This window comes from Phocoena phocoena, chromosome 14 (genome assembly GCF_963924675.1).
Source record: "Phocoena phocoena chromosome 14, mPhoPho1.1, whole genome shotgun sequence".
Lineage (NCBI taxonomy): Eukaryota > Metazoa > Chordata > Mammalia > Artiodactyla > Phocoenidae > Phocoena > Phocoena phocoena.
The window spans coordinates 64,384,647-64,411,072 of NC_089232.1; the positions used below are offsets into that span (position 1 = coordinate 64,384,647).

Sequence of the window (26,426 nt, forward strand, 5' to 3'; positions counted from 1 at the left end):
TTCTAAAATATTAGCAAGGTTTATCTATAAATTTTATATTTTGAATATAATATCAATATTCTAGAATGAGATATGCTACCTTATAATCATAAAAAGTTTAAGTTGGCACATGTAGTAGTAAGAAAGAAAAATCAAATGGTCACAACTATGCGAATCATAAAACCACAGTAAGAAGACTGGACAGAAGAACACAAAAGAAGAGTGGTGTATATCGTACAAGGGGAGGAAGAGGGAAGGGTTATTTTTAGTACTTTTCAAATGTTCTAATCAGAGCACTACTTTTAAACAGAATTCTTTAACACACAAAGTAGAACGGAAAGAGAAGATGGAAAGAATGGAGAGATATGAAAAATATCATCAAACATCTGAAGGAATAAATTAAACGCAAGACTAAACTGTCAAAACCTTGTTCTCCAACGTCCCACTGGCACCCAGCATAGGACCTGACACGTGTGTTAAAAAATATTTATTGAGCACTTATTCAATAGAAGACATGGGAGATACAAGAAAAGGGACAGGTCCTAGTTGTCATGAAATGCATATTCTGTTCAAGGTTACCAGGTATTAATTAATTATACAACTGAACCAAAAAAAAATTCCTATGCTTTACTTAAGAGAAGTTCAAAGGATAAATAAATCAAGGGGAAATCAGTCTATGCCAGGGGTAATAAAATACTTCCATGATGAGGTGATGAGACATATGGGAAGAATAAAAGATTTTTATGTCTTTATTCCACTGGGACGGGAATCCAGGCAGAAGAAATGACATGAGTGAAATCCCTTCAGTAGGAAGGAACATGACACATTAGAGAAACTGAAAGAAAAATGTGCCTAGAGGAACATTTCTCAACCCTAAAACCCCTCTACACATCTTTAAAATAATTAAAAGAACTTGAAAATTGAGTTTTCATTTATGTTGGCTCTGTGTGTGTGTGTGTGTGTGTGTGTGTGTGTCTATATAGAAATATTTATCAAGGTAGAAATTTTAAGATGAGAATATTTTAAACATTAATTAGTATAACACTAATAAACTCATTAGGTATAAAACTAAATAGCATCTTTTGATGAAAAATGACTGTTATGACCAAGAAAACAAGGAATAATGGTCGTGCCAAGAAGGGCCGCAGCCACATGCAGCCTATTCGCTGCACCAACTGTGCCCGACGCGTGCCCGAGGATAAGGCCATTAAGAAGCTCGTCATTCGGAACATCGTAGAGGCCCGCAGCCATCCGGGACATTTCCAAAGCGAGTGTTTTCGATGCCTATGTGCTTCCCAAGCTGTATGTGAAACTGCATTACTGTGTGAGTTGTGCCATTCACAGCAAGGCAGTCAGGAATCGTTCTCAGGAAGCCGGGAAGGACCGAACACCTCCACCTGGATTTAGACCTGCTGGTGCTGCCCCACGACCTCCACCAAAGCCCATGTAAGAAGCTAAGTTCTTAAAGACTAAAGAAATACTGTCCCCCGGAAAGACAATAAAATGGAAATTATACTTTAAGAAAAAAACAAAAATAATGAGAAGACTGGTGATGTTTTACATTCTTGCAAATCTCTTTAAAATTTGGCTTATCAGAAGGTAGTTGGATTTGCCTACCTGCCTCTGCATTCAGTGTATTACAATAGGATGCTCTGGAAGAAATACACGAAGAAACGCCGACCCAATACAAATATGTGATTGGAAAAGAACGGAATATTTTAATAAAGTATTAAATATTCAAAAACTTGAAAAGTGGTAGTTTAGGATTAGTTGCAATACGGTATCTGAAATCTTAAAAAAAGGACTTCTCAAACTCTATCTTACGAAATCTTAAAAAAAGAACTTCTCAAACCCATGCTTGATGTTGAATCACCATGCATCAATCATAGGGAAAATACTGGTCCACTGCTATATACAGATCTTCCAAATGTTAACACATTTCATCATATAATATCAGAAAATGACACTCACTAACATCATCGTAGCCCATCAGAAAAGTCATTAAAGCTCACTTCAGAGGAAACAAGTTTTCCAAAATTCTAATTTCTGCTTAAAAGTCTACTTCTAAAATTGGCAACAAATACTATCAACTGGATGGATACTGACAGGCATTTTTTATTCATTTTTGAGAAAATACCTGCCAAATAATCAAATCTGAATAAACGTATTTTATCAGTCATTCTTGCAAATAAAAATGGTATACCATGAAATAAGCAACTGGTTCAGCTTATAACTCTAACAACTACACAAGTGCACCTCCTTGAAACAACCATGGTTCTTCAGCATGCAGCAGAAGTGTTTCATGCACACTTCCCATTTCATCACAGAATAGTTAAAAGATGCATACTCGCGGGTTCAAAATTTAATAAAATTAACAATTTTTACTGTTTCATCAAAGGTATTTCTAAGTGAAACTGCCATACTTCTTACTCTAAGTGCATGGGGAAGAACATCATGCTTTTGCACAATCAGTATGAAAGTCAATGCAATGAAAAAAGGCAAGTAACACTGTTTTATCATGAAAACATTTAACCCGTGGACTCCCTGAAAGGATCTCAGGAACCCTGAGGGGACCTATGGACCACACTTTGAGAATCACTGGGCCACAGAAAGAAAACTAACAGGGCAGATCACACAAGATGTTCTATGCTATATTAGAGACTCTGGACTGCACAATTATGGAAAGAAATGAAAAGTATTTTAGGAAGAGACAGAGAATGATCAGATCAGGGTTGCATTCAAAAATGATTGCATTCATTGCATTGTGGAGAATGTATAGAAGTGAGCCAAGAACAGATGCAGAATGACCAGTTAGAAAGCTATTACTGTAGTCCAGGTTCAAAACGACTGTGGCTTAGATCGTAATACTGCGATCGTGGGAAGTAAGAGAATGGGCAGATTTGAAATACATGTTGGTGGAAAAATAGAATCTGATGACAGCCTCATTGTGGAGGATGAGAAAGAGAGGATAACATTCAGATTTCTGTTTTGTGCCATGGATGCCATTAACTGAAAAAAGGAATGCTGGATGGTGAGAAATAAAATGAAGAGACGTTCATATGGAGACGTATATCACGACTTCGAAGTCCCTTCTTCTGAGACTATGATACTCTATAATATAGAGTATGGTTGCTCTTGCTTATTTAACCCCCAGGCTTGGCCTGAGCTTTACCGTCCTCTCCTTACGTTCTCTCTATAAGGAATCTCATTCTATCCTAAGGAGTTCAGAAGGCATCTACAGGTCTAGTTCTAACCCCTCCTCTGAGTTCTGTTCATAATTTGACAAGTCACTTAGATAGAGACACACTGGCAGTAAGGTAGTCAGGAGCCTAAGTCATCAAACAGAGGAGATAACACCAGTATCTAAGGCAGAATAAGTCATTAAAAAGCAAGTAACAGACCAGAAGTATAGTATGACCTCTTTCATTAAAAATGCTCATAAACACGTGTAGCCAATAAGTCTAAATAGCTAAGCATCCTGTTAACAACGGTAATCTAAAAGGATGAAGAGGTTAGAGTTGAGACATTTTATGTTTTACTTATATTTCTATATTTGATTTTTCTCTTTTGCTTTTTTCACAACTCATAATTTACAAACCTGAGACTAACTCCCAAATTTTACTTATAATTAATGTGGTACTTATCATAATATGTTTACAAATAAATTTTTTAACATTTTGGTTTACTAGCAACACTTGCAGTAAGTTCGGTAAGATGGAAGAAAACAAAAAACAAAGCGATCATTGCTCTATCTGACAAAACTAGAAAAACACCAAATTCTAGCACCTGAAAAGATTATACAAATAGTGTTATACATTCAATCCTAAAAACATCTTTAGAAATGCATACAAGAATACATGTAACATGGTGTACCAAGTTCACCTCAGGACAGTGTGATAGAAGATGCAGAAAATTATTTTTTCTTTCTGCATCTTTGCTTATTAAAATAAGTATAAATTAATTTTATTTTCATATTTTGTAATATGAAATAACATGTTCTTTGAGTTTATGAACAACAAAGGCACACCACATAAAACTGAAAGGACTACAACAAATAACCAAATTTTAATCTCTTATTAGCATTAACGTCATACTGACATGCAATGAAACACACACAAAAACCAAATTTGCAACCCTTTCAAAAATAACTTCAATATTTTTTGAGGGGGGAATTAAGAAACAAAGGCAAATAGTTTAATGACTCACAGATACTAAAGTTAAGTTCTAAAAACTTTTAGTTCTCAAAGATAGAATGTAGTGACTACAATCCATTAAAAAATTAATGGTAACTTAAACCCAAGATATAAAATTCAGAAATTCCTTTAATAAAAGACTTTACTACCTGAAAGGACATCTGATAAATCAATTTCATCTGACTGGACACCAATGCTGCTGTTGTATACATTTTTACAAGAAGAGCCACTCATCTCCAAATCAAAGAGGACTGGATCGAATGGTGAACTATATAATCCATATCTGAAAAATAAAATAATGTCCTAACAATTTTCCTGTCAGCCATCTAATTAACAAATTATCTATTTACTTAGTTTTCAAAGCAGTTTTTACACAGGGCAGAAGGAGACACTATTAACTCCTTAAATTCACTGAATCTCAACTGTGTTCCCTGAAAACCTATACTCCACAAGATACAGTCCAGAGACTCAATAAATGTGATTTCAATTAAGCTGATAACTAATGAACCAAGACAACCTTCATCTGCAGTCTGAATCAAGAAAGAGCTATCAAGCACCCCTCCCTTGCCTCAATCATTACATTGACTCAGCAGAAGGTACAAAGGCTTTGAGTAACATCTCATTGAAATCAAGATTTCTATTCTATAAAGATTACAAAAATCCTTGCTTTAAATAAGATACTTCAAATAATGAAGATTAGGCAAGAACTCAAATCTAACCTTTAGCTATTTCTTATTTCATTATGTTTAAGTTTTAGAAAATCAAACAGCAGATAAAGAATACTAGTTAAGGGCAGTAAGTGATTTACATAATTTTGCTTACAAAGTTTTAACAACAAAGAAACAAATTACCTTAAGTGCTTCTACCATTAGCAAGATACACCACTTTTAAGTATTTTAATATAATTAGCCCTCTGAATAACTATCTCCAGGACTTCCAAAGTTGTTAAAGGGAATTATTTTCGGAGAAAATAAAGGGAAGAAAAACTCAAGCAAATATATATAATAACAATTATGTGCAAAGGTGGTATCATATCCAGAAAGGCCCATGATTAGTCATTTCATAGATTAAAATACCTTGTCTGAAGCAAAGCCTCCATTGGTGTTAGCCTGTCCTGTAACTGTCTGGACACAGCAGTAAGCAGAGATGCACACGCGGTACTGCACCCAGCCAAATCTTCATCTTTAACATAATTCAGTAAGACAAAATACCAGTAGACCGAACCTGAAAACAACAACAAATCAGTTGTTTAAATCACTGTTTCTTTTCCTCGTTTTTCTCTAACAAAGAGAACTTCAGATTTCATATTTATCAGTATGTCCCCTTTTCCTAGAAGGATTTTCTGGAAATAAAATCTGTAAGGGCAAATTACAAAGAAGGACTAACTCCTTGGAGGACTCTAAGAGGACACTGACAAAGAATTGCAATCATATTTTTTGAGAAGTGTATAGGATCAACCTAGTCGTTCAGGTTTTCAGTAACGTGAGATGACTCTGAGGGACATTTTATAATAGCTAGAAAAGCGGAGATGTCAGGTCCTTCAAGCTATCTTTCCTAAAATACCATTTCTCTGCACTAAAAATTTCAAAACCAGTCGATGGCAGTGAGCTACAAATAATATACTTTAGCAAGTAAATGAAGTATAGTTATTCCATACTGCCAGTTAGATACAGACCAAAGGTGATATTAAAAGGTGACCATGATGATGTATTTTAAGACTCTAACTTGAGGTATCTAACTAAATACATCCCATAATTTAAGCACCCTACCACTAACACTATCCTCAAGAAACTGTTTTAAACACCAGAGACTATTAAAGTGAGCAACCAAGTCCAAAACATTCTACTCTATAAAACAAACAGTTCATAGTTTTAGTCAATATGTGTTCAAGGTAAATATAAACAGACTCTTTGTCTAAATTAAGGTATTGCTAAAATAACCATTTATCCTAACTTTGAGCAAACTTTTTTTCTGGTATACCACCAAGATCAAATCCTTGTGGAATATGTTTATCTCACTGAGATAACTTGTTGAATGGTTATTTATAAAATAAAAGACTGTGAGAAATGCCCACAAAAAACTAACACTAGGTAAAGGACAAATCTGTAGCCCTTCATAGTAAATTCCTACCTGATAACTACATTCATTTTTGAATGGCATTTCCACAGTCTTTAGGTGCTGTAAAAAAAAAAAAAAAAAACCCACTGGCTCCTTTTAGGGAATCAGAGTTTGCCACAGACCCTACCATTCTCACACAATATGTGTATGAACCATTCTTCTTATTTATGTCATCTCTCTGGCACTTACTGACATTTTAGTTTGTGAACAACCAAGCAGCTCAATTATTTTAATGAAGTACAGAAAATGTATGAATTGAGATGACCTGATTATTTACTTAAATCTCCCATTAACTTTTTCCTAAAAATATTATCGAACAGAGAGTATCTGCCTACCCAATCACAATTTAAAACCCCTTAAAAAACAGATAAGCTACAGAAAAAAAGAAAACTAATTGAGAATAAAAAGAAAGTTACTACACAACCCCAAGCATACTGTGAGATATTTCCTAAGGCTACAGCTATTTGTGATTGAACTAATTTCACATACCACCAGTTGCTGCTGCAGGTAAGAACGACATATTATCAAGTAAGGCCTTCAACAGAACAGATCCAAATCCTGGTTGACATGGGTCACATTTGCCATTACTGGAAACAATTTTAAAAGAAAAAATTTAAATACATTATTCAAGGTCTAAATCCAACTCTAAACATGGTGTACTTTTAAAATCTTTAAAATGTGTTCATACAAATTGAAAGAAAATCTGCCTTAAAGCCCTATAGACATGCAGAAAGATAGTAGGGATTGATTTATACTAAGGGTCTTTGTAACTGTTTTCTTACACATTAAACCACTCTTTTTTTTTTTTACCAAAAAGGGCTAACAAGCAGGTATAGTCAATATAGACTATTAGCTTTTAAACACTTCCTAGATAGTTTCAGGGTTTAGAGAAAATGATCTGCATAACACTACAAATAAGTCTGGTAAAATTATTATGTAACTGGGAACAAGGCCTCGGGTGAACAATCCAAAGACAATCAGAGACAGTAGGAGTGAAAGTGGGGGAAGGGATCCCCTTACCAAACTCCCCGAAGTCTTCCTAATAGGCAAAGAAGCCTAGTAGAATTCTTTTATTACTCGATTTATTTAACATGACATTTTGCCCAAAAAAACCCAAATTTTTTCTTAGAATCTCAATAATCCTCATCAACTTTTGAAAATCCTCTTAAGTTATACATATATTCAACAGGGACCAAATAACACTATAGACAAGGTATCACCTGCCAAACTGCAGGTGCACCTACAATGTATATTTTCAAATTAAAAAAAAAAAACAGGGGCTTCCCTGGTGGCGCAGTGGTTGAGAGTCCGCCTGCCGATGCAGGGGACATGGGTTCGTGCCCCGGTCCGGGAAGATCCCACATGCCGCGGAGCGGCTGGGCCTGTGAGCCATGACCGCTGAGCCTGCGTATCTGGAGCCTGTGCTCCGCAACGGGAGAGGCCACAACAGTGAGAGGCCCACGTACAGCAAAAACAAAGAAAAAAAAACCAACCTGATACACAAGGCTAGAAATCGTGCACACTTATGGGCTATGCTGCGTCCTGCCTCAAAGAAGCAAACATGTACAATGTCTAAAAGACATTTTCGTGTTTTTGAAAGCAGGCTCTCATTTCCTTCCTTTGAGCTGCAAAACAATAGCAGATGTTTAGGCTCATCTTGAACTTCCAATCATAACATCCAAAGGGCAATCCGTGGTAAATAAAATCTTATTAACCTTCCAGGTCCATTTGAATGTACTCCAGCTAACCAACAAAGAATATCTAACACAAGGCTCTGGGCATGTTCTGTGATTTGGCCATCATCTGCTTTTCTACACAAAGTGTTAAGAAGTTTCTCATGAAATTCTGAAAACTGTAACATGGCACATCGTTGCACTCTACAAAAAAGAATATATAAACACATTAACAACCAAAATAGAAAAGTTAAAACTAAAGCTATTTCAACCTGGTTGGACATACAATGTTTCATTTGAAATCATTACTATCACAATTTAAAAAAAGAACTTTTGAAAATTCCCAAGCACTATAAAGACACCAGGGATGAACCAATGAAGTGGAAAGACAGTATATACCATCACTGAGATAAGTTCTTAAGAGAAATGAAAAGCAAATAAAAATTTTCAAGTAAAAGTTAGGATTTAAAAATTTTGTGTATTTTGGTATATTTATTGGAATTCTTCCTTTGCACTCCTATTACTTTAAGGATAGTACAAGAAAATGAGGTTACCTTTCCTTAGAAATTGAAGTTTTCTTAAATCTTCGGATGGTGACTGAGACTTCCTGAAGTAAGTCACAGCCCCGGAGGTTTTCGGATTTACGGGTGCTACTTGCATTTTCATTCTTAACATTAGAGGATTTTTCCTAAACATACAAAAATAAATAACTGAATGAGCAAACAAATGAAACAAAAAAATTATTTACTATTAAAGTCTATAAATAAAAGAATATAACTGAAATATGGCTATCAAAACATAAATCTCAAATTAAAATGACAGCTTTCACCCTCATATTCAGTAAATGACTAATTTAGCCCAGAATTATAACAGGGAAAGAAAGAAAGACATAGTCACTGTTTAAAGGTAATAACCCAATGAATTAAGATTATAAGGCCAAAGTCTTGAGTCTAAGTCCCAGCTACAGCTCTACAAGATATGTGAGCTCCCCAATCTCTAAGGTTCACTCACTTTCAACATGAAAAAATGGAGGTAATAACACCTGCTCTGCCTACCTCAGAGTTATTTTGAGGATTAAATCAGATAAAGTACACAGAAGTCCTTGAAAAATTGGAAGACCTATACAAATATAAGATGATTAGTGTTACTGGTACTGCTACTGTTGCTTATGAATAATGATGATAGAGAAACAAAATCTCCAGAGTTCGGGAAAGTCCAAGATCAAACAAGTATGAGGAAACTGCATGATATACAGCTAGTTGTAGAAAATGAACCATGAAAATTAAGATACATCTCTAAAATCACTTCTCAACTTCTGTTCCTGCAGTCTCTCAAATGTTTACAAAACAAACAAACAAACAAAAAAAAAGTAGTGCATTATCAGTAGAGGGCAGAGAAACAAACTCTCACACCCAAGGAACTAAGAATAATTATACAGGGAAGTACCTGCTAACAATTATTCCCTACTGAATGTACTTTATATAAGCTAGGTAGTCGGCTTAAAGTTAATTCAAATATTTTCTCCTTGATTATATTTTTTTTAACTTGCTGCAGAGAAAAAATACAAACAAACAAAAGTGTCTACTGATAAATCAATTATGGGCCATACTACTTCTAACAGTGTGTCAAATCTCAACCACCATGTTTAAAACAGCACGTTACAGTTCAAAATGATACTGTTTCATACCTTGCCTGCTGCAACTTTTGCCAAGAGTGAAGCAAGTGAATAACCCTTGTTACTCTGGTGTTTTAGGGATGGAAGTCTTACTACCGGACGTATACCACCGTTACAGATCTCATCTGTTCCTCTTTCATTCACTGCCTTGACATGGATTAAAAATGAACGATATTTTCCTCCTGCCATACCTAGAGGAGTGGTACAGAAGGGGATAAATTATTCAATCACCAAAAAATCAAATTGTTTTTTGTCTTCCCAGAGCAAGTTAAATTAACTCCACAAAAAGAAAAATACACTTGGCCAGAATTTTCGAATTACACTGTTTGCATACAATATGGCTAAATAACCTTTGGTAGCAAAAGAACAAAAAGCACAGGAGTTATATGAACAGCCTAAGATAGAAGGTTTTGACACCTCGCATGTTTTACCCCAATCAAAGAAGTTATTCATTTTAATAACAGAAATTTTGTGAACTACAGAAAAACACAAAGAAAATACTGTCATTAAAGTACCGCCCAGAGATAATGATGTATCATATGTGTATCCATCCAGTCCTTTAATGCACGCATGCACACACATACATATGTGAATGCATATATACACATAAGCATTATAGTATTACAGCTGAAAAAGCACAGGCTTTGGAGCCACTACCTGGCTTTGATAATGGTTCTGCCATTTTATTAGGCATGTGACAAATTAACCTCTCCATGGTTCAGTTTCTTCAAAAGTAAATGAGAATAATAATAGTACCTACCTCAAAGGTAACTGAAATACTTATAACTGCATGGCACAAAGGAAGCGCTCGATAAATATTGGTTGTTATTATCACTAGCTTCAATTTTATATGGTTTTAACTAAGTTGAGATCATACTATACAATCTATATGTAAAATTTATTGCAAAAATACCCTCAAACTAATATACCCATGAACAAACCATAAGCTGATTGTTGCCTAAGCAGGTATGAAATCCTTCTGTAATTACAAAAGCTACTTTTGTTGTTTTCCACTGATCTGTCTGCCTACTGTGCTAGCGCCACACTGTTACATTCTTCTTACTGCTGCATTATTCTTGGTTCTAGAATCTAATAAGACCCTCTGCCTCAATCTTCTTTTTCTAAATGTCTCTGGCCAGTATCATCCTTTTATTCATCCACAAAAATTTAGCAATCATTTTCTCCAGTTCAAAGTTTTAGGAATTTGATGGGAAGAAGAGTCATTTCTATTAAATTCTGGGAAATTTAACACTTTTACATTATTGAGTCTTTTGAAATACATGTTACATAATTTTATCCCCAATTTTGTCAAAGCCGACATTTTAATTTTCATATAAAATTTTCAGTTTCACACTCTTTCAACAAAATTAACTTATACTCTCAGCAATATGAGAGAAGAGATGTTATTAGTTTTGCTCACCACTGTAACCCAGGATGTGGCCTAACACATCAAAAAGTTAAAGAGTCTCATAAAGTTAATGAATGAATGAATAAGATGTACTCAAGGGAGTACATTCAAACTTGTGTATATACTATGTCTGCAGCTAAAGGTAAGCATGTGAATAGGGACAAACATTATGAAGGGAATGTACACAAATTAAAATAGTTGTTACTTAGGTGGTCAGATATTTTCTTGGTTTAGGGAAGGATCTCCACACCTTACCCACCTCCAATTTTACTTTAACAATCAAGGTAAGTGTCTCATTTGTTGGCTTTTTTTATTCACCCCTGAGATACAAAGGTGAAATAAATGTCCTACTACTGCAATATCTAATATCTTACAGATGTAAGATATAAAATATACATTAATTATAATTTGTGCTTAAGACATTCAGATCATTACATCTGATACTTTCAAAACTCCTCTATAAAAATCCCATAAGCGAAGATATTGTAACAATATACAACACTCTGAAGACACAGGACTTTAAATTGATGGAAAAGGCAAACATGCTAGAACATGATGTCTGGTTATTTGAAGAATTCTGTATGTCATGCTAAGTCATCCTACATTCATCTTCTTTATGCTTTTTTAAAAAGCACTGAGACCTTCAAGACACAGAAAGTAGGATCTGAAGTTTCACATAACAATAATCACTTATGAGAGGAAATTACCTCAGCTACCAGGAAACTGATGGAATCACTAATGAAAAGTCCCCCAAAAAAACAATACCTTACTTTTCTGAAATCAGTTTTTTCTAATCTACTTTTACAATTGTGGGATTATTTACTCTGCTTTTGTAAAATACGTTACTTCACCTTTAACAAGTTTGGGGCTTGTTAACGTCAACATCCCAGCATGCCCTGATAGATCAAGGCCACTAGCAAGCCATACTGGCCCACACAGAATGTCTTCTTTATGATCTTCTAAAAACGGACATAATCTAAGACCTAAAAAGAAAAATACACATTTTTCTTTTAAGTTAGCTTATAATTTAAAATGTAATATTTAATAAGCAAATATCCATCCCATTTACATGTAACAGCACCACACAAAATTCCATATTTGAATGTGTTCAAATGAGAATTCACTATCATGCTAAGGAACTATAATCAATTATCTGATACATTATGTTGCTTTTCCACTCCCATATTATTTACATTCACCTTGATTAAAAAAAAAATTACAGAACCATGACATGATTTCAAATCTCAAGATATTAAAAAACAAGAATGCAAGTATTAGTGCAGCTGTGTTCACAAAGATGCGCTGAAAGTTAAAGCATACTGCCAAAGCAGAATTATAGGTTATTTTTAACTGTGTTCTTAAAACCACGTTTTTGCAAGCCATAAGGAAATCTTTGCCCAACATGATGCATTTGGATCACTACTCCTTTTACTGTCATGGACAACAGCTCTGTAATTTAACTCACACTGTGATTCCTCTACATCCATGTGCTGCATTTCTTCATTCAAATCAACCAGGGACGGTTTCCCATTTTGTTCCACTTCAATGTTAAGAGCTGGAGACAAAGGAAAGGTGATCTGCCTATCTACTGCTGTTTCTAGAGGATAAAAATATTAGTAAACTTAATTTTGCTTAATATCAATGATTTATGTGCCTAAAATTCTAAAATTCTCTGTTAAACTGGGAACTGCAGTGATTTTTATCACAGATGCTAAAATGGTTGTTAGGAGAAGAAGAAAATTAGATTCAATTGTTTCATACACTCTTCTCTCTTTTAATGGTGGATATTCACCTGAAGAAACTATCTGCTGGCAACTAAACTAAGAATTCTTACCCTAGGCTACACAGTACTGCACCTGCAGACTTTTGAAAATACCAACACCTAAGTCCTATCCCAATTACATCAGAGTCTGTCATGATTCAAAATAATACACACACACACACACACACACACACACACACAAATACACACATATGTATACAAACGCACATATATACACAAACACATACATACATATTTGTGAAACAGGAAATTTTTCAGGTTTCAATGTTTTTACCCCTGATGTGAAGTAGCCATTTTACTCTTAAATTATCCCCAGTTTTTTAATTTATCCTATTAAGAAGAAAACACTGAGAAATAACATCTAGTTTCCAATATGCCAAATATGTACAATCTATTTTAATAACTCAATACATCAGATTCGGAACTTGTAAGAAAGATAAATAAAGATGAATATATTTCTGGCATTACCTTCTGGGTTTTACTAATAACCTTAAAAGAATATGTGACTCCATAACAAAGCTCTTTTCCCAATCAAGTCTCCTCTTAGGAAGAGAAATGCATAAGTCTAATAATGCTAAAAGTGAAACTAACTCACACAGGAACTAACTGCATTTCCCAAGAACCATAATTAAATTACTCAAGTTTATGCAAGTCTGAACAACAATGAGTTACTGAAAAGCTCTTAAATGTTCTCTGGATTAACTTTTCTAAATAGAACCACAAAAAGTAAAGAAGGAAAATACCACAGGGGTGGGGGGGCAAGGAGGGACGTCAAACCTAGACAGCCAAGTTGAAAATTCGTTTTTTTAAGAAACCAACTACAAGATAAAATCTTCAAATGTAAAATTTGATCCATTCTTACCATTGACTTTCCCTAAGCCGGGAGCTTTATTTTTCAGCAGTGTCACTTGTATCTGTGGAATATTGGTGATGTTTGAGTTCAAAACAAATTTGAAGTCCACATGTCCAACCATACAAGCTTTAGGTAGAACCAATTCAAAAACGTGTTCATCCCAGCTGTTGCTGTCAAGTAAGGGAGAAAATAATAAATAATGCAAAAATCTTTCTTCAGCCGTAACCATCTTACCACTAATACCACCTTTCATACTGATTTGCAGCCTCCAACAAAACTTAGTGCTTCTCAATCAGATCAGGAGAGAAGATAAGCAGTTCTATTGAGAAAGATTAAACTTAGGGCAATGAATAATCTTACCTCAGGAATCTCTACCTGCCTTCGGAACTGTACATTCCAAAAAGCCCTTGCTCCTCTAAGTGTGAGCTACTCTGCATCAGAATTATGTGCAGATTCATGGGGCCCACCCTGAGCCTAAGAGAGGGGTCACAGGAATCTGTATTTTAAAATAAGAACTTTTTGTATTTCTTATACTTGTCCATTCTCTGATTTTAAATTCTACATATATGCTGTAAAGTAAAACTCCACTAAATTCCAGATTCATATCCAAATGCCTACCAGGTATCTCAAACTTATCATAAATAAACCCAAATTACTTGATAACTAACTTCAATATCAGTAAAAAGAAATTCCATTTCTCAATTAGCTCAATCCAAAACATTAGAATCATCCTTAACTATTCTCACTCACACCAGATGCTCAGTATATTAGCGTACACTATTCCTTCTACCTCCAAACTGTATGTGACCACTCCTCACTTCCTCCATCAACTATCATCATGGTCCAAGTTACCATCAACACCACCATAATTACCTGAATTACCACAACAGCAATCAAGTTAGAATCCTTGCTTCTATCACTTCCCCCCAATACACACACCACAACCACTCATAATCTACTACCAACACAGCAGTCTTAATGTATCCTTCTAATATATAAATTATATCGCATCACTCCTACATTCAAAACCATCTAACATCTTCCCATCTCACTCAACATAAAAGTCTCACTATGGCCTATAAAGATGGTCATGATCTGGCTACCAACTATTTCCTTTGATCTCACCTCCTACCACTCTCCTCCATGTTCACTGCACTCCAATAGTAGTGTCCTTGCTCTTCCTAAAATTCATAAAACATACCTCTCAGGGTCTCTGTACTTGCTATTGTCTCCAAATTAATGTCTTCATGGAGACCTTTCTGAGGGCCCTTATATAAAAAATATCACACATATCTTCTCTCCTTCTCTCACACTCACACACATGTACACACCCAACAACTATTCTATCACCATACTGTTTTAACATGCTTCAGAGCTTTTATGACTATATATGACATAGTAGATATCTGCTACTGTCTGTCTATCCCCACCAGAATGTAAATTCCATGAAAGCCATATTATTAGTGCCTTCAAAAGTACCTGCACAATTGGGAGACTGGGATTGACAAATACACACTGCTATATATAAAATAGATAACTAATAAGAACCTACTGCATAGCACAGGGAACTCTACTCAGTACTCTGTAATGGTCTATATGGGAAAAGAATCTAAACAAAGAGTGGATATATGTATATGTATAACTGATTTACGTTGCTGTATACCTGAAACTAACACAACATTGTAAATCAACTATACGCCAATAAAAATTTTTAAAAAACAAAAAAAAGGAAAACTCATATTAAAAAAAAAAGTACCTACACAAAACAAACATTTAAGTATTTAGTCACACAATCACAAATTTATTTAACAAACTAACTGCAATGATGGATTACTCTTAGCGTTTTATCCTACAACTAAGAATACAGGAATTTCTAAAATCAAGGTGACAAATGAAAGGAACAAAGCTGTTAATATGCAAAAGTTAAGAGAAAGAGTAACATATATAATAATTCTATGTTGTCTCTAACAAATACATAAGATGAGCTTGGAAGAATGTTTTACCTGTCAGTCTGTAGTTTCCAAGTTCTAGTATGCTGAGCAGCATCTCCATGATGTTGCTGATGCAAATGCTGAGGATGCCGCCTTTGCTGCTGTTCTTGTTGAACTTCTACCCAGCATGGAGGAACAGTAGCTGAAAACCGTGGAGTCAAAGTCTCAAAGCGGGTTAGCTCCACTAGAGACGTCAAGATGTCAAGGGTAAATGGCTGGTCCACCAATAAATCAACTCCTTAACAATAGTGAATGTAGAATTTGAAATAGGTTTTAAAAAAAGAAGTTTTAATCCATGTTTTCTGTCTAGTCAATTACAACATTCACCAAATGGCCTCAAAGTTAATAATGTAGGCTCAGATACCTATATACAACTAAAGCAACTAGCACTGACTACATAACTAGCATTAAGAAAAATCCATCTTGAATATTTTAAATTATAGAAAGGGTACTTATTGGAGAAACCTAAACTCAACCTGTTAGAAGAGCCCTGACTGAGCTTTAACGAGCACCAGGTTAACAAGGGCAACAGAAGTAGTGGTGCTGAAATGCAAGCCTGACTTACATCAGATCAATAATTAATTTTTACACTTTGTTATTTACAAAACAAAATGCTAAACATCTGCAAGCACATAACATCTGCCCCTTTTTACTCTATTAAAAAGTAATTTTTTAGAAGTCAAAGCTATACTGACGGCAAACAAATACTTACAAACCAAAAGCTTAAACAGCATTTTTTCCACTTCTGGGGTAGTTAAGAATACCTTGTACACATACCAGTATTATAAGAGTAACAACCTGCTTCCGAGAGATTAGTTTGCGTTTACAAATATATGTATTCACATCTGTGAAATGCCTAACGTAGGACAAAGCTGAAAAACTGTTGTTCTTATTCCAATTAACAAAAATAACTTTTAAAAAAGACTAAAATATGAAATCTGATAAGTTTAGAATAGCTTCACAAAGAAAGTTTACACTGCATTCTATAAAATTATTACAAGTGTACTTCAAATTACATTTTTCCTCAGAGCTGAGAGCTTTTAAAAATCTGACTGAAACTGTATTAAATGTTGTTTGTAAACATTAACAGCATATCAATGCTCCTTCTTTATTTCTTTATAATCTAATTCATCTTTACTAAATAGTATTTTTATGGAATTTATATGAAAACTCTTACTACACCAATACCCTATAAAATATGAAAACATTCAATATGTTAGCTTTTTAAACCAACTTGTGTAGTTAATCAAGACAATCAAGTCTAATTATACATAGCAAGAGACATGAGTCACTTTATCTCAACCAGAGGATAATCTTGCCTCCCCAGGGCCATTTGGATGAGGATAATTGTGTGTGCTACAGGAATCAAGTAGGTAGAAGCCAGAGATACTCCTAATACAGCACAGGACGGTCCTCCCACAACGAAGAATTACCTAGTCTGAAACGTCAATAGTGCTGAGAATGAGAAACCCTGCCTTACGGTAGTAAAGACTGCTATATATTATACAAGTGATCACTAAAATTAACATATATTATACTAGTAATCACTAAAAGTTTCCCTTTGGTGCAAAGAAGAATGATCAAATGCACAAATATAAGTATCCATGAAGAACAAATACCAACTTCATGTATTATTTGTTTGGAATACATTTGAGTTTAAACACATTTTTTCTTTAAAGATTCATTAAATTTCTTTTAAATGCTAGGTTTGGGGAATAAAATGTGGTAAGTGCTAAGAATAAAACATAACAGCACAATGGAAGTACAAAAGGACTGTGGTATAGGGAAAGGATAAGGAAAGAGAGCTTAGTGTAACATATGAAGAGCATGAAACTGAATACACTTAAGAAATCATGAAAAGTTTCCTATAACTGGAGGTTGAGAAAAAGACTAGTTATTAGCCCAAAGAGCAAGTAAAGATTTTTAAGCAGGAGTAACAATGCTAACATTACTTCTTTTGAAAAACAAGTTTTGGAGGACGGTAGAGAAGATGGGTAGGAGAAAAGGCAAAAACAACAAACAAAACCAAACCTATCTAAAGGTTCACAATGGGGCAATGAGAGTCTGAATATATCACCCCTGGGAAAGAATATTTTTTCAGCATTTTTATTCCAGTAGTAATGTTAGTAATATTAGCCATTCCACTCACTTTACACTTACTTAATGAACTCTTCTCTTTTTCATATGCTTTGTTGCTCCCTAACTAGACCGAAAGCTCCTTAACGACCAAAATAATGTTTTTACCTCTTAGGTGACTTCACCAAAACTGATCAACCTACCACAGGTTGAGAACCATTTCTTATTCTAATGTTTACAACATTTTCCAACTACTGAAAAAATAGTGATAAACAATAGACAAAAACAAGCCTGGCAAGAGAATGTCAACAAGGAAATGAACTCTCTCAAAGTAACCAAGAATTGACTATAATGTTTAAGATAATATAAGAAAGATCCAGAAAACTTTGAACATCACAAGAATTTGCATTTTTAAGAATCATTTTAAAAAGTTAATACCATACCTGAAATGCCAGGACTTGAAGGATTTGATAAAGGTTTGGCACCTTCTGAAGACGGTTCTATTCCTTTAGAAAGAGATCCATCCACTAGTATGTCAGCTTCATCAATATCATCACAGGTTCCTCCAATTTGGAGAAAATGAAGCTCACCACCTACAGTGCAGTAAAATTCCATCAACGTAGGTACATGAAAAGTAGGTAAACAGACAAGTGTCTACTACTTAGTTAAGAAACTTAATTTATTTTAATTTCACTCAAAAGGCAGAAAAAGAGGGCTACCAAAGTGACATATCTCTAAGAATTCAGAAATCAAACTGTCAAGGAAAATTAAATGATGAAAATGGCAAATACATAAACATATGTAAAAATAGTTATTTATCTAGTACTTACATGTGTAAGACACTATTTTAAATGCTTAATTCATTTAGTCTTCACAAATAACCTTAAAGTAGGGAGTATAATTGTGGCCACTTTACAGATGAGGAAACTGATGCACTAGCTATATTGGAATCCACAGCCCAATCTCTTAATCACAGCAGTAACAAAACTGAACAAAGATTCTTAATTTTTTGAAGTATTCACAATAAAATGAAATCAAATCAAATTTCTATTTTTCATTATTTCTATCACAGAAAAGAAAATGGAAAACGAGCTTAGCAAATATTTAAGAACAAAAAAAAAACAAGAATATTTGGAGATTTCACTTCCAGAATAATAAGGAAGACAAAAATCTTATTCCTGAAAAGCATCTATAAAGTTGGACAAAACTGTAATTTAAACAGAGTGGGTCAAACGGTGAAAACCAGCAGAAATGCTACTACTGCCACAGGGGACTCTGATTTGGAAAGCTTGTCCGCTTAAAGTGGCTCAGTGGCGAAAAGAAGGCCCATCTACTCTACTATCTCAAGTCAGAATCCTGTGTAGGACAAGCAAAACACTAGAAATAACGAGAGATTAAGAAAGAATTACAAGAAGTGAGAGAAACATAGGGGGCTTGGTAAACATTCCACACATCCCACATTGACCAGAGGTTGCAAATATGTACAGCAAAGACCAGATGGGGTCCAAGCCATCAACACATTCTCAGTCAACCAAGTCCCCATGCCTACGTAGAAAAGACCTGAAAGGGCACGAGAGAAAATAAAAATAAAGAAAATAACAGCCAGGGCACACCTGAACACAACCTTACCAGTAAAGGTGTTTCGTCACAGCCAGTTATCAAAATCATTGGCTGAATACTAAACTATGTGGACAGAGAGCCAACAAATAAGATACAAGTCTTAAAAATAAAAATCAGAGGGTTTCCCTGGTGGCGCAGTGGTTAAGAATCCACCTGCCAATGCAGGGGACACAGATTCGAGCCCTGGTGCGGGAAGATCCCACATGCCATGGAGCAACTAAGCCTGTGCGCCACAACTACTGAGCCTGCGCTCTAGAGCCCGTGAGCCACAACTACTGAAGCCCGCACACCTAGAGCCTGTGCTCTGCAACAAGAGAAGCCACTGCAATGAGAAGCCCACGCACCACAACAAAGAGTAGTCCCCGTTCGCCGCAACTAGAGAAAGCCCGCCCGCAGCAACAAAGACCCAATGCAGCCAAAAATAATTAAGTAAAATAAATACATTTAAAAAAATAAATAAATAAATAAAAACCAGAGGGGGTAAAAAATGAAAGAAACATCAGCGGCTGCTCACTGCAAACGAAACAGATTTCACAGATTTAGGCCAGGTGGGTTACCAAATAACCAATGCAACAACCACCTCCAAAGGGGGATAAATCATAGTCCAGAGTTTCTACAACATTATTTAAAATGTCTAGTATTAAATTAAAAATTATAAAACATGTGAAGAGTGACACATGCTCAAGAAAAACAAAATCAATGAGAAATATCTCTGAGCACCCATATTTAGATTTAGCAGACAAATACTTCAAAGAAGCTATTGTAAATATTTTATAGAATAAAAGGAAACCAGGTATAGAGAATTAGAAGAACGAACGGTGAAAATGACTCAACAAATAAAGAATCTCAACAAAAAAACAGAAATTATTTTAAAAGAACAAAAGGGAAATCCTAGAGTTGAAAAGTATCTAAAATGAAGAAGTTCACTAGACTCAATGCAGATCTGAGATGACAGGAGAAGGAATCAGTGAAATAAAAACAGATCAATAGTTGTGTGTTATATATGAAAGTTGTTAAGAGTAAATCCTAAGAGTTCTCATCAAAAAATAATAATAATAGGGAATTCCCTTGTGGTCCAGTGGTTAGGGCTCCACACTTCCACTGCAATGGGCACAGGTTCGATCCCTGGTGGGGGAAGTAAGATCCCACATGCCGTACGGTGTGGCCAAAAAAAAAAAAATTAACTTATAACATTAATTGTAGATTTTTATCAAAAGACTCAATGTTTCTCCATGAGAGTCTTATGCTATTTGAATATACTCATAAGACAGAGTCAAATCCATTTGATTTACAGTCTACAGTGCTTTTCAAAAATCTGCTTTATGGACTGTCATACATACATCTTAAAACATCAACTTTTCTGTCCTCTTTATCGTTATTAATCTCATCTTTTCAAATGCATCTTGATCAGTCAACCCTTAAAGAACTGGGGGATAATTTTTAAAGTGGTTAACTTCTCAGGCTTTCTCTTGTCCTTCAATTCATCTAAATAAATTCCATCACATGAGTTCACTTCCTAGAAATTTTCATCGTCCAAACTCCATGAAAACATTAATCTATTTCATAGCTTAAATACTATTTCTCCTCTGAATCGCCAAAAGCTATCTCATCAAATAAATCAAATCATTAAACTCTGATTGCGTTTGTGGAAACTACTAGTATCTTATGAATATGTGCCCTGGGACCAGGTAACTCAGGTTCCAAACCCAGCTCCACTTCCAGATGGCCTACAGCAAATTATATTGTTTTCATTTTTTAAATCTTTCAGATTAAAATATTCCCAAAAATTCAATGTATGCGTGTTCTGTTTTTATTACATTGTGGCAGTTTAACGTAGTTTAAGCACTCTGATGACAGACTGCCCAGGTCTGAACGCTGACTCTGTCATTTATTAGCTCTGTGACTTAGGCAAGTTACTTAACCTCTTTCCCTCGGTTTCCTTATCTGTAAAATGGAGACAATAACAGTACATAACTCATAAAGTTGGTGTGATGACTAAACAAATTAACAGAGGTAAAACTCTCACAGAAATGAACTGGCATATACATGATTAATAAGCTCAAATTATCCTTGACACCACATAGTATTTTAATGGTTTTTCTGAAAGGTCTATTATTCTAAAAGTATTCTACACTGCTCATTTTTTAAAATAATCTAGTTGGATTTTGATGTTATTTGAAGATTTTTTTTCCCCTTGTTATTTCACTAGATGTGTTTCAAAGAAGGCAACCCACACCACTACGTCCACCATTATCCTTCTTAGCCAAACTCTTAAAATCTTTTTAAAGAGAGGAAAACTTCAGGTTAATTCCTACCAGAACCACAAATAAGATGCACAACTCTTCCCAAACCCAATTCCTCTGCCAAGCATTGGTTATAGTTACTTAGGCTTCAAATATTTCCTGGCCCTAAATTCCTACTAAACAATCAATAGGACTATTCATTTTGCCTGATATTGTCAGTAATTCCTTAGTAACACTATCTGTTACTCTGTATGGAGCCTCAAATGTTGCAAAACTGATTCACTATCAGCAAAAGGTTAAGAGTAAATAAGACAAGAAAAATTTATTTGGCAAAACTAATAATTATTTACTAAATACTTTTATTTCAGAAGGAAATAAGGACATGTATTTGTGCCAGAAACTTTACATACATTATTTCATTTAATTCTACCAAGCCTGGAAATAGGCTGCCTTGTCCTAGTTTATACGTAAAGAAACAAAGGTTTACTGAGTTTAAAGTAACTTGTCCAAAGCCACAAATTTGAGCAGATGCAGAGTCAGGACTCACAGAAACAACAGCAGGTTATTTTCTTGAGGTTAAAGCAGAGAAGATACTTTCTGAGAGACTTATTAACTTATTTAAATTAGAATCCTTACCTAGGGCAGTAGAAAAAAGTTTTAAAAACAGTTAAAACAGTAGAAAGATTTACGACTTCATTATAAAAAAAATAAATTTCCATCTATATGGATCTAAAATTCATGCTAAGTATGCACATAAATGAATGCCATATACATTGATTTTATAAGATTTGTAGAAGAACCAAACTAATCAATAGCTTACCTTTGGTGCATGCACACAGCCTGTCTGTGCCCGAGCAGTAAATGACAGAAACAAATGTGTCTTGTTCCTCAGTGCCCTCCTTTTTAGGAGGTTCCACTTTGGCCAAAATTTCAAAGTTTGAAAGATCTAATATTTTTACATATCCTCCCTGAGTGGTTATTACCAGGTGTCCAAGAGTAGAAATATCAGACTTTTTCTCTCTCTCAATGCCATTCTTTGAGGTTAACTGCATTTCCTCAGCAGGTTCCTCATAGTCATCCTCTCGATTATCCAGTATATCTGGCGGAAGCAAAATGAGCGAGGTAATTGTGTCCTGGGGATCTTTGATATGTTGGATTTTTATTGGCTCCTCTTCTAAAGTCACTATCCGAGTGGCATAATTCATTTTATAAAGTATTAAATATCCACCACTAACATTCCTCTGCTCAGGTTGAATTATCAAAGGAGTCTGTACATCTGCTGGTGATTCGTGTTGGATTATACTAATATTTGCACCATTCACTACAGCAAGATTTGATTCCAGCTCACCTTTCCGTCTATTACATAGTGCAGAGTTTAACTTATTTAAATTATTCAAGGCCTCTACTTGATTTATTGCACTCAAGGATTCAACAGGGCATGTCCGCAGTCCTACTAATAAATGAATTCCATCAGCACAAGGAGTTATTGAGTCTATACAAAGATTCTCCTCCTCCGCAAACTTTGGCAGCCTCAAACACTGAACCAAAGTCCCAGGCTTGGGAAACACAGAGTTCCACTTCTCAGAATCTGGAGAGGTAAGGTTGGCTGCTGCATCTGCAAATTGCTGAATGTAAGTCACAGGAGGATCCTGCAACAACAACTGCTCCTGACTATCCAGCTCCATTTCAATAATCTGTGGAACTGTAAAACCATCATCATGCAAACTTTTACTCATTATATTGTTCATCTGTGAAAAGATTTTTCCTGCTTTCTCATCCGATTCCTTGATGCTATAAAGAAGCAAAATGGGTAAAGTCCTTCTTACCAGAGGAAAATTTAATTCTGAATTAGTGCAGGATTCATTGTCAGTTGACCCTTGTTCTGATATACTTTCACCCTGAGTTCTGCTTAAACCATCCAGTGACCTGTGAGAATTACTACTAATGGGTGAGGTAGCAGGAGATTTATATGTTAATAAACCTCCAGCTAATAAACATGGAAAGGGAATGTTGTGTTGTTCCTGGTGCTTTTCCTTTGTCTTTTCACTCTTAGAGTTGGTTAAGCAAGGATTTGCCCCAAGTTCTTCAAGATCCTTAACAGTATCTTCAAGAACATTTGCAACAATCTCCCACTGAAGTTTTTCTGGCTGCTGGAGGATGCTGAGTGCTGTTACATCAAGGCTCACGTCCATGGCTTCCTTCTGTGATGCATGCCCTTTGAAAAGGAACAATATTCATTACAAATGGCCTTGTGAATATAAATCAAAATCTGTAGTATAACATTTTCATTAATTTTCTTTTTTTTTGACTCATCCAGTTGCTGCATTTTAATTACACTAGTGGAAGAATTTAAGACCTTTTAAAGGAAATTTAATCAAACCTGAGATGAATCTACTCAGAAAAACCAGAGGTATTAAAGAGTTTCAAAAATCATTTTTAATTCAGAATACATTCTCCTGGCAATCTGTGAGCAAAACCCTTTTTTTTAAAAAAAAAAAAAAAGAGGAAAAAAGGGTTAAAGAATGAAGACATTATTACTATCAAAAGATTTCTGTCCTTCAACTCTAAACCAAAAGTATACTCAATACTATGCATATGTCATTTATGCACTTTGAAGAATATCCATGAAACATTACTGTAATCTCAGTTCATCACCTCTCCCACCCCACCATGCTAATTATCAGCTGACTGTCATAGCATGCAATTTATTTCTAACCTCAGCTCAGAAAAAATAATAACTAGAAAAAAAAGTTCCCAAAATTAGTCATTTTAAGTGAAATATAAGTGTCTTCACTATTATCCTCTCATTTATAGTTCATTTCAAGTCAACTACATTACATTACCCTTACTGACCTTTTGTCTACCGTGTGATCTTCAAGCTGTCCCCTTACAAATAGTATAAAGGTCATTCCTCAGTCTCAATGCTCCAAAAATACCATCTCTCTCAACACAAAACCCTGAAGTAGGTGTCAGTCAACCTCTAAACCAGGTATAATCTCTTGATACTGAATGCAAAGTTTCAACCAATCTGTTTTTTTCCTCAATAGCACAAACTATCAGGCAACAACATTATTAGCAATAATAATGTAAAGGTCACTCTATGTAACTTGTGGAAATACCAAAAAAACTGGAATTGGTTTTACAATTTTAGATTAAGAAGAGCATAGAAGAGTAAGGAAATAAGTATAAAATAACTCAAGATGATTGCATGAAGTTTGAAAGTTACCCAAGTACAGGAATGAGCAACAGAGATTCATGGAACATCCAACACTTGAGATATACTGAAAGCTGTTTACACCATTTTTGTTAACGATTTCATAAGCAATATCTTCAAAATGCTCATGGACAGCTTTATCTAGACTTTCCCATTTTCTCAGCATAAACTTCTCATTTCACACAATGTCACTATTATCATCTAAAACTAAATCCATTTCTAGCAAAGCAGAAAAAACTTTAGTTATAAACTTAACAATTTAATTGTACTAATGAAGCTGTTTAACCACTCATTTGACTATATTCACGTGCAGTCTTTCTATTGCCATGCAACATTTATATATATTTACTTTACGAATTTACTCATTTAGATATAAGGCTGAAAGCTGAAACATTATTTTGAATGAGATTTTTATAACATGCAATACACTGTAATAAATCTTGAGGATGCTAACTATCTATTAGACTAAACTGAAACTTACTTAACTGATTTTTTTTTTCAGTTATGGTAGGAAATTGCCAAGAAAAAGCTATTATGTACATATTAAAACAAAGTAAATTGACCATAAGTTACATATATTAACACACATTTAAGCAATATTCAAAAGACATGTGAGATGAGATTATCCATTAAAAAAGAAAATATAACAAGTGGCATTACTACTCTGTTTCTCCCCAACTATTTAATCGATGTCTAGGAAACAGCGTACGCAGTACATTCTCCTCAGAATATTGACAAAGCACGACCACTGTCAAATACTGCAGTAAGGAAAACTGTCATCTTTACTTGTCTCAGAATTTCTCAAACCTGTTGGACCACAAAATAAATTTTTACAGAACATACCTACAAATATCCTGCAGTATGATATTCTTCAGATAATCATATTGGGAAACCCTTCTCTATTCTGCTTACTTAGGTACTGTCAACCCACAGTTCTGCCAGACAAACTTCCAGAGGTTTACATTAGGCATTTTCCTAAAAGCATCAAATTTCAATTTGAACTGTTCTTCAAACTATTGCCAAAAATTCTTCTCCTTCTACACAAGAAGGTATGTACCCTTAATTCTGATATATGAACCAAAGGGCAAATTTTTCTCTCTGACATCATCTACTTACAAAAGTCATAACCTTCAACTAAAATACAGATAAAAGTCTCTTAGTCTCCACTCACATTTTTGAAATTAAGAAATATATTCTACAATTTTTCAGACCATATCATTCAATTTGACAGGAAGAACTTGGAGTTAGTAAATTTAAGTTTGGAAATAGCATCTATGACTTATTTTAGATACTTCAGGAATAAAATACATCTCCCATTAATATCACAAGCTCCAAAATTCACTAACAGTCTCTCAATATAAAAGAATTAGCTTAGAAGATACATATTTTACTATAAATCAATGAACTACTTACAAATCCTCAAATGAGGCAATTAAAAATTCTGAACTGAAGAATTTTTTTCTCTTACCATGGTTACCTCTTAATACTGCATGAGGACACCACTCCCAACCCTGAATAAGGTATCATAAAGAGTCAACAAAAATATACGGTAAGTGGGAAGTGAAGTAAACAGGACTACAGAATCTAAAGGAAGTGTGAA

General features: G+C 34.7%; 1 protein-coding gene and 1 pseudogene across 1 annotated transcript in view; one reads left to right on the forward strand and one right to left on the reverse strand.

Annotated features, from left to right (window-relative positions):
- Window positions 1–26,426, reverse strand: part of BIRC6 (baculoviral IAP repeat containing 6) — a 245,524-nt gene that overhangs the window by 165,679 nt on the left and 53,419 nt on the right. Inside the window, exons 10-22 of the mRNA XM_065891330.1 lie at window positions 22,433–23,827; window positions 18,193–18,342; window positions 15,686–15,911; window positions 13,692–13,852; window positions 12,512–12,643; window positions 11,898–12,029; window positions 9,651–9,829; window positions 8,518–8,651; window positions 8,006–8,167; window positions 7,784–7,915; window positions 6,780–6,877; window positions 5,249–5,396; window positions 4,322–4,455 (exon numbers count right to left, since the gene is read on the reverse strand). Of these exons, the coding sequence (XP_065747402.1) occupies window positions 4,322–4,455; window positions 5,249–5,396; window positions 6,780–6,877; window positions 7,784–7,915; window positions 8,006–8,167; window positions 8,518–8,651; window positions 9,651–9,829; window positions 11,898–12,029; window positions 12,512–12,643; window positions 13,692–13,852; window positions 15,686–15,911; window positions 18,193–18,342; window positions 22,433–23,827 (3,183 nt within the window). The remainder of the gene's footprint in view (window positions 1–4,321; window positions 4,456–5,248; window positions 5,397–6,779; window positions 6,878–7,783; window positions 7,916–8,005; window positions 8,168–8,517; window positions 8,652–9,650; window positions 9,830–11,897; window positions 12,030–12,511; window positions 12,644–13,691; window positions 13,853–15,685; window positions 15,912–18,192; window positions 18,343–22,432; window positions 23,828–26,426) is intronic.
- Window positions 1,081–1,429, forward strand: LOC136133928 (small ribosomal subunit protein eS26 pseudogene; annotated as a pseudogene).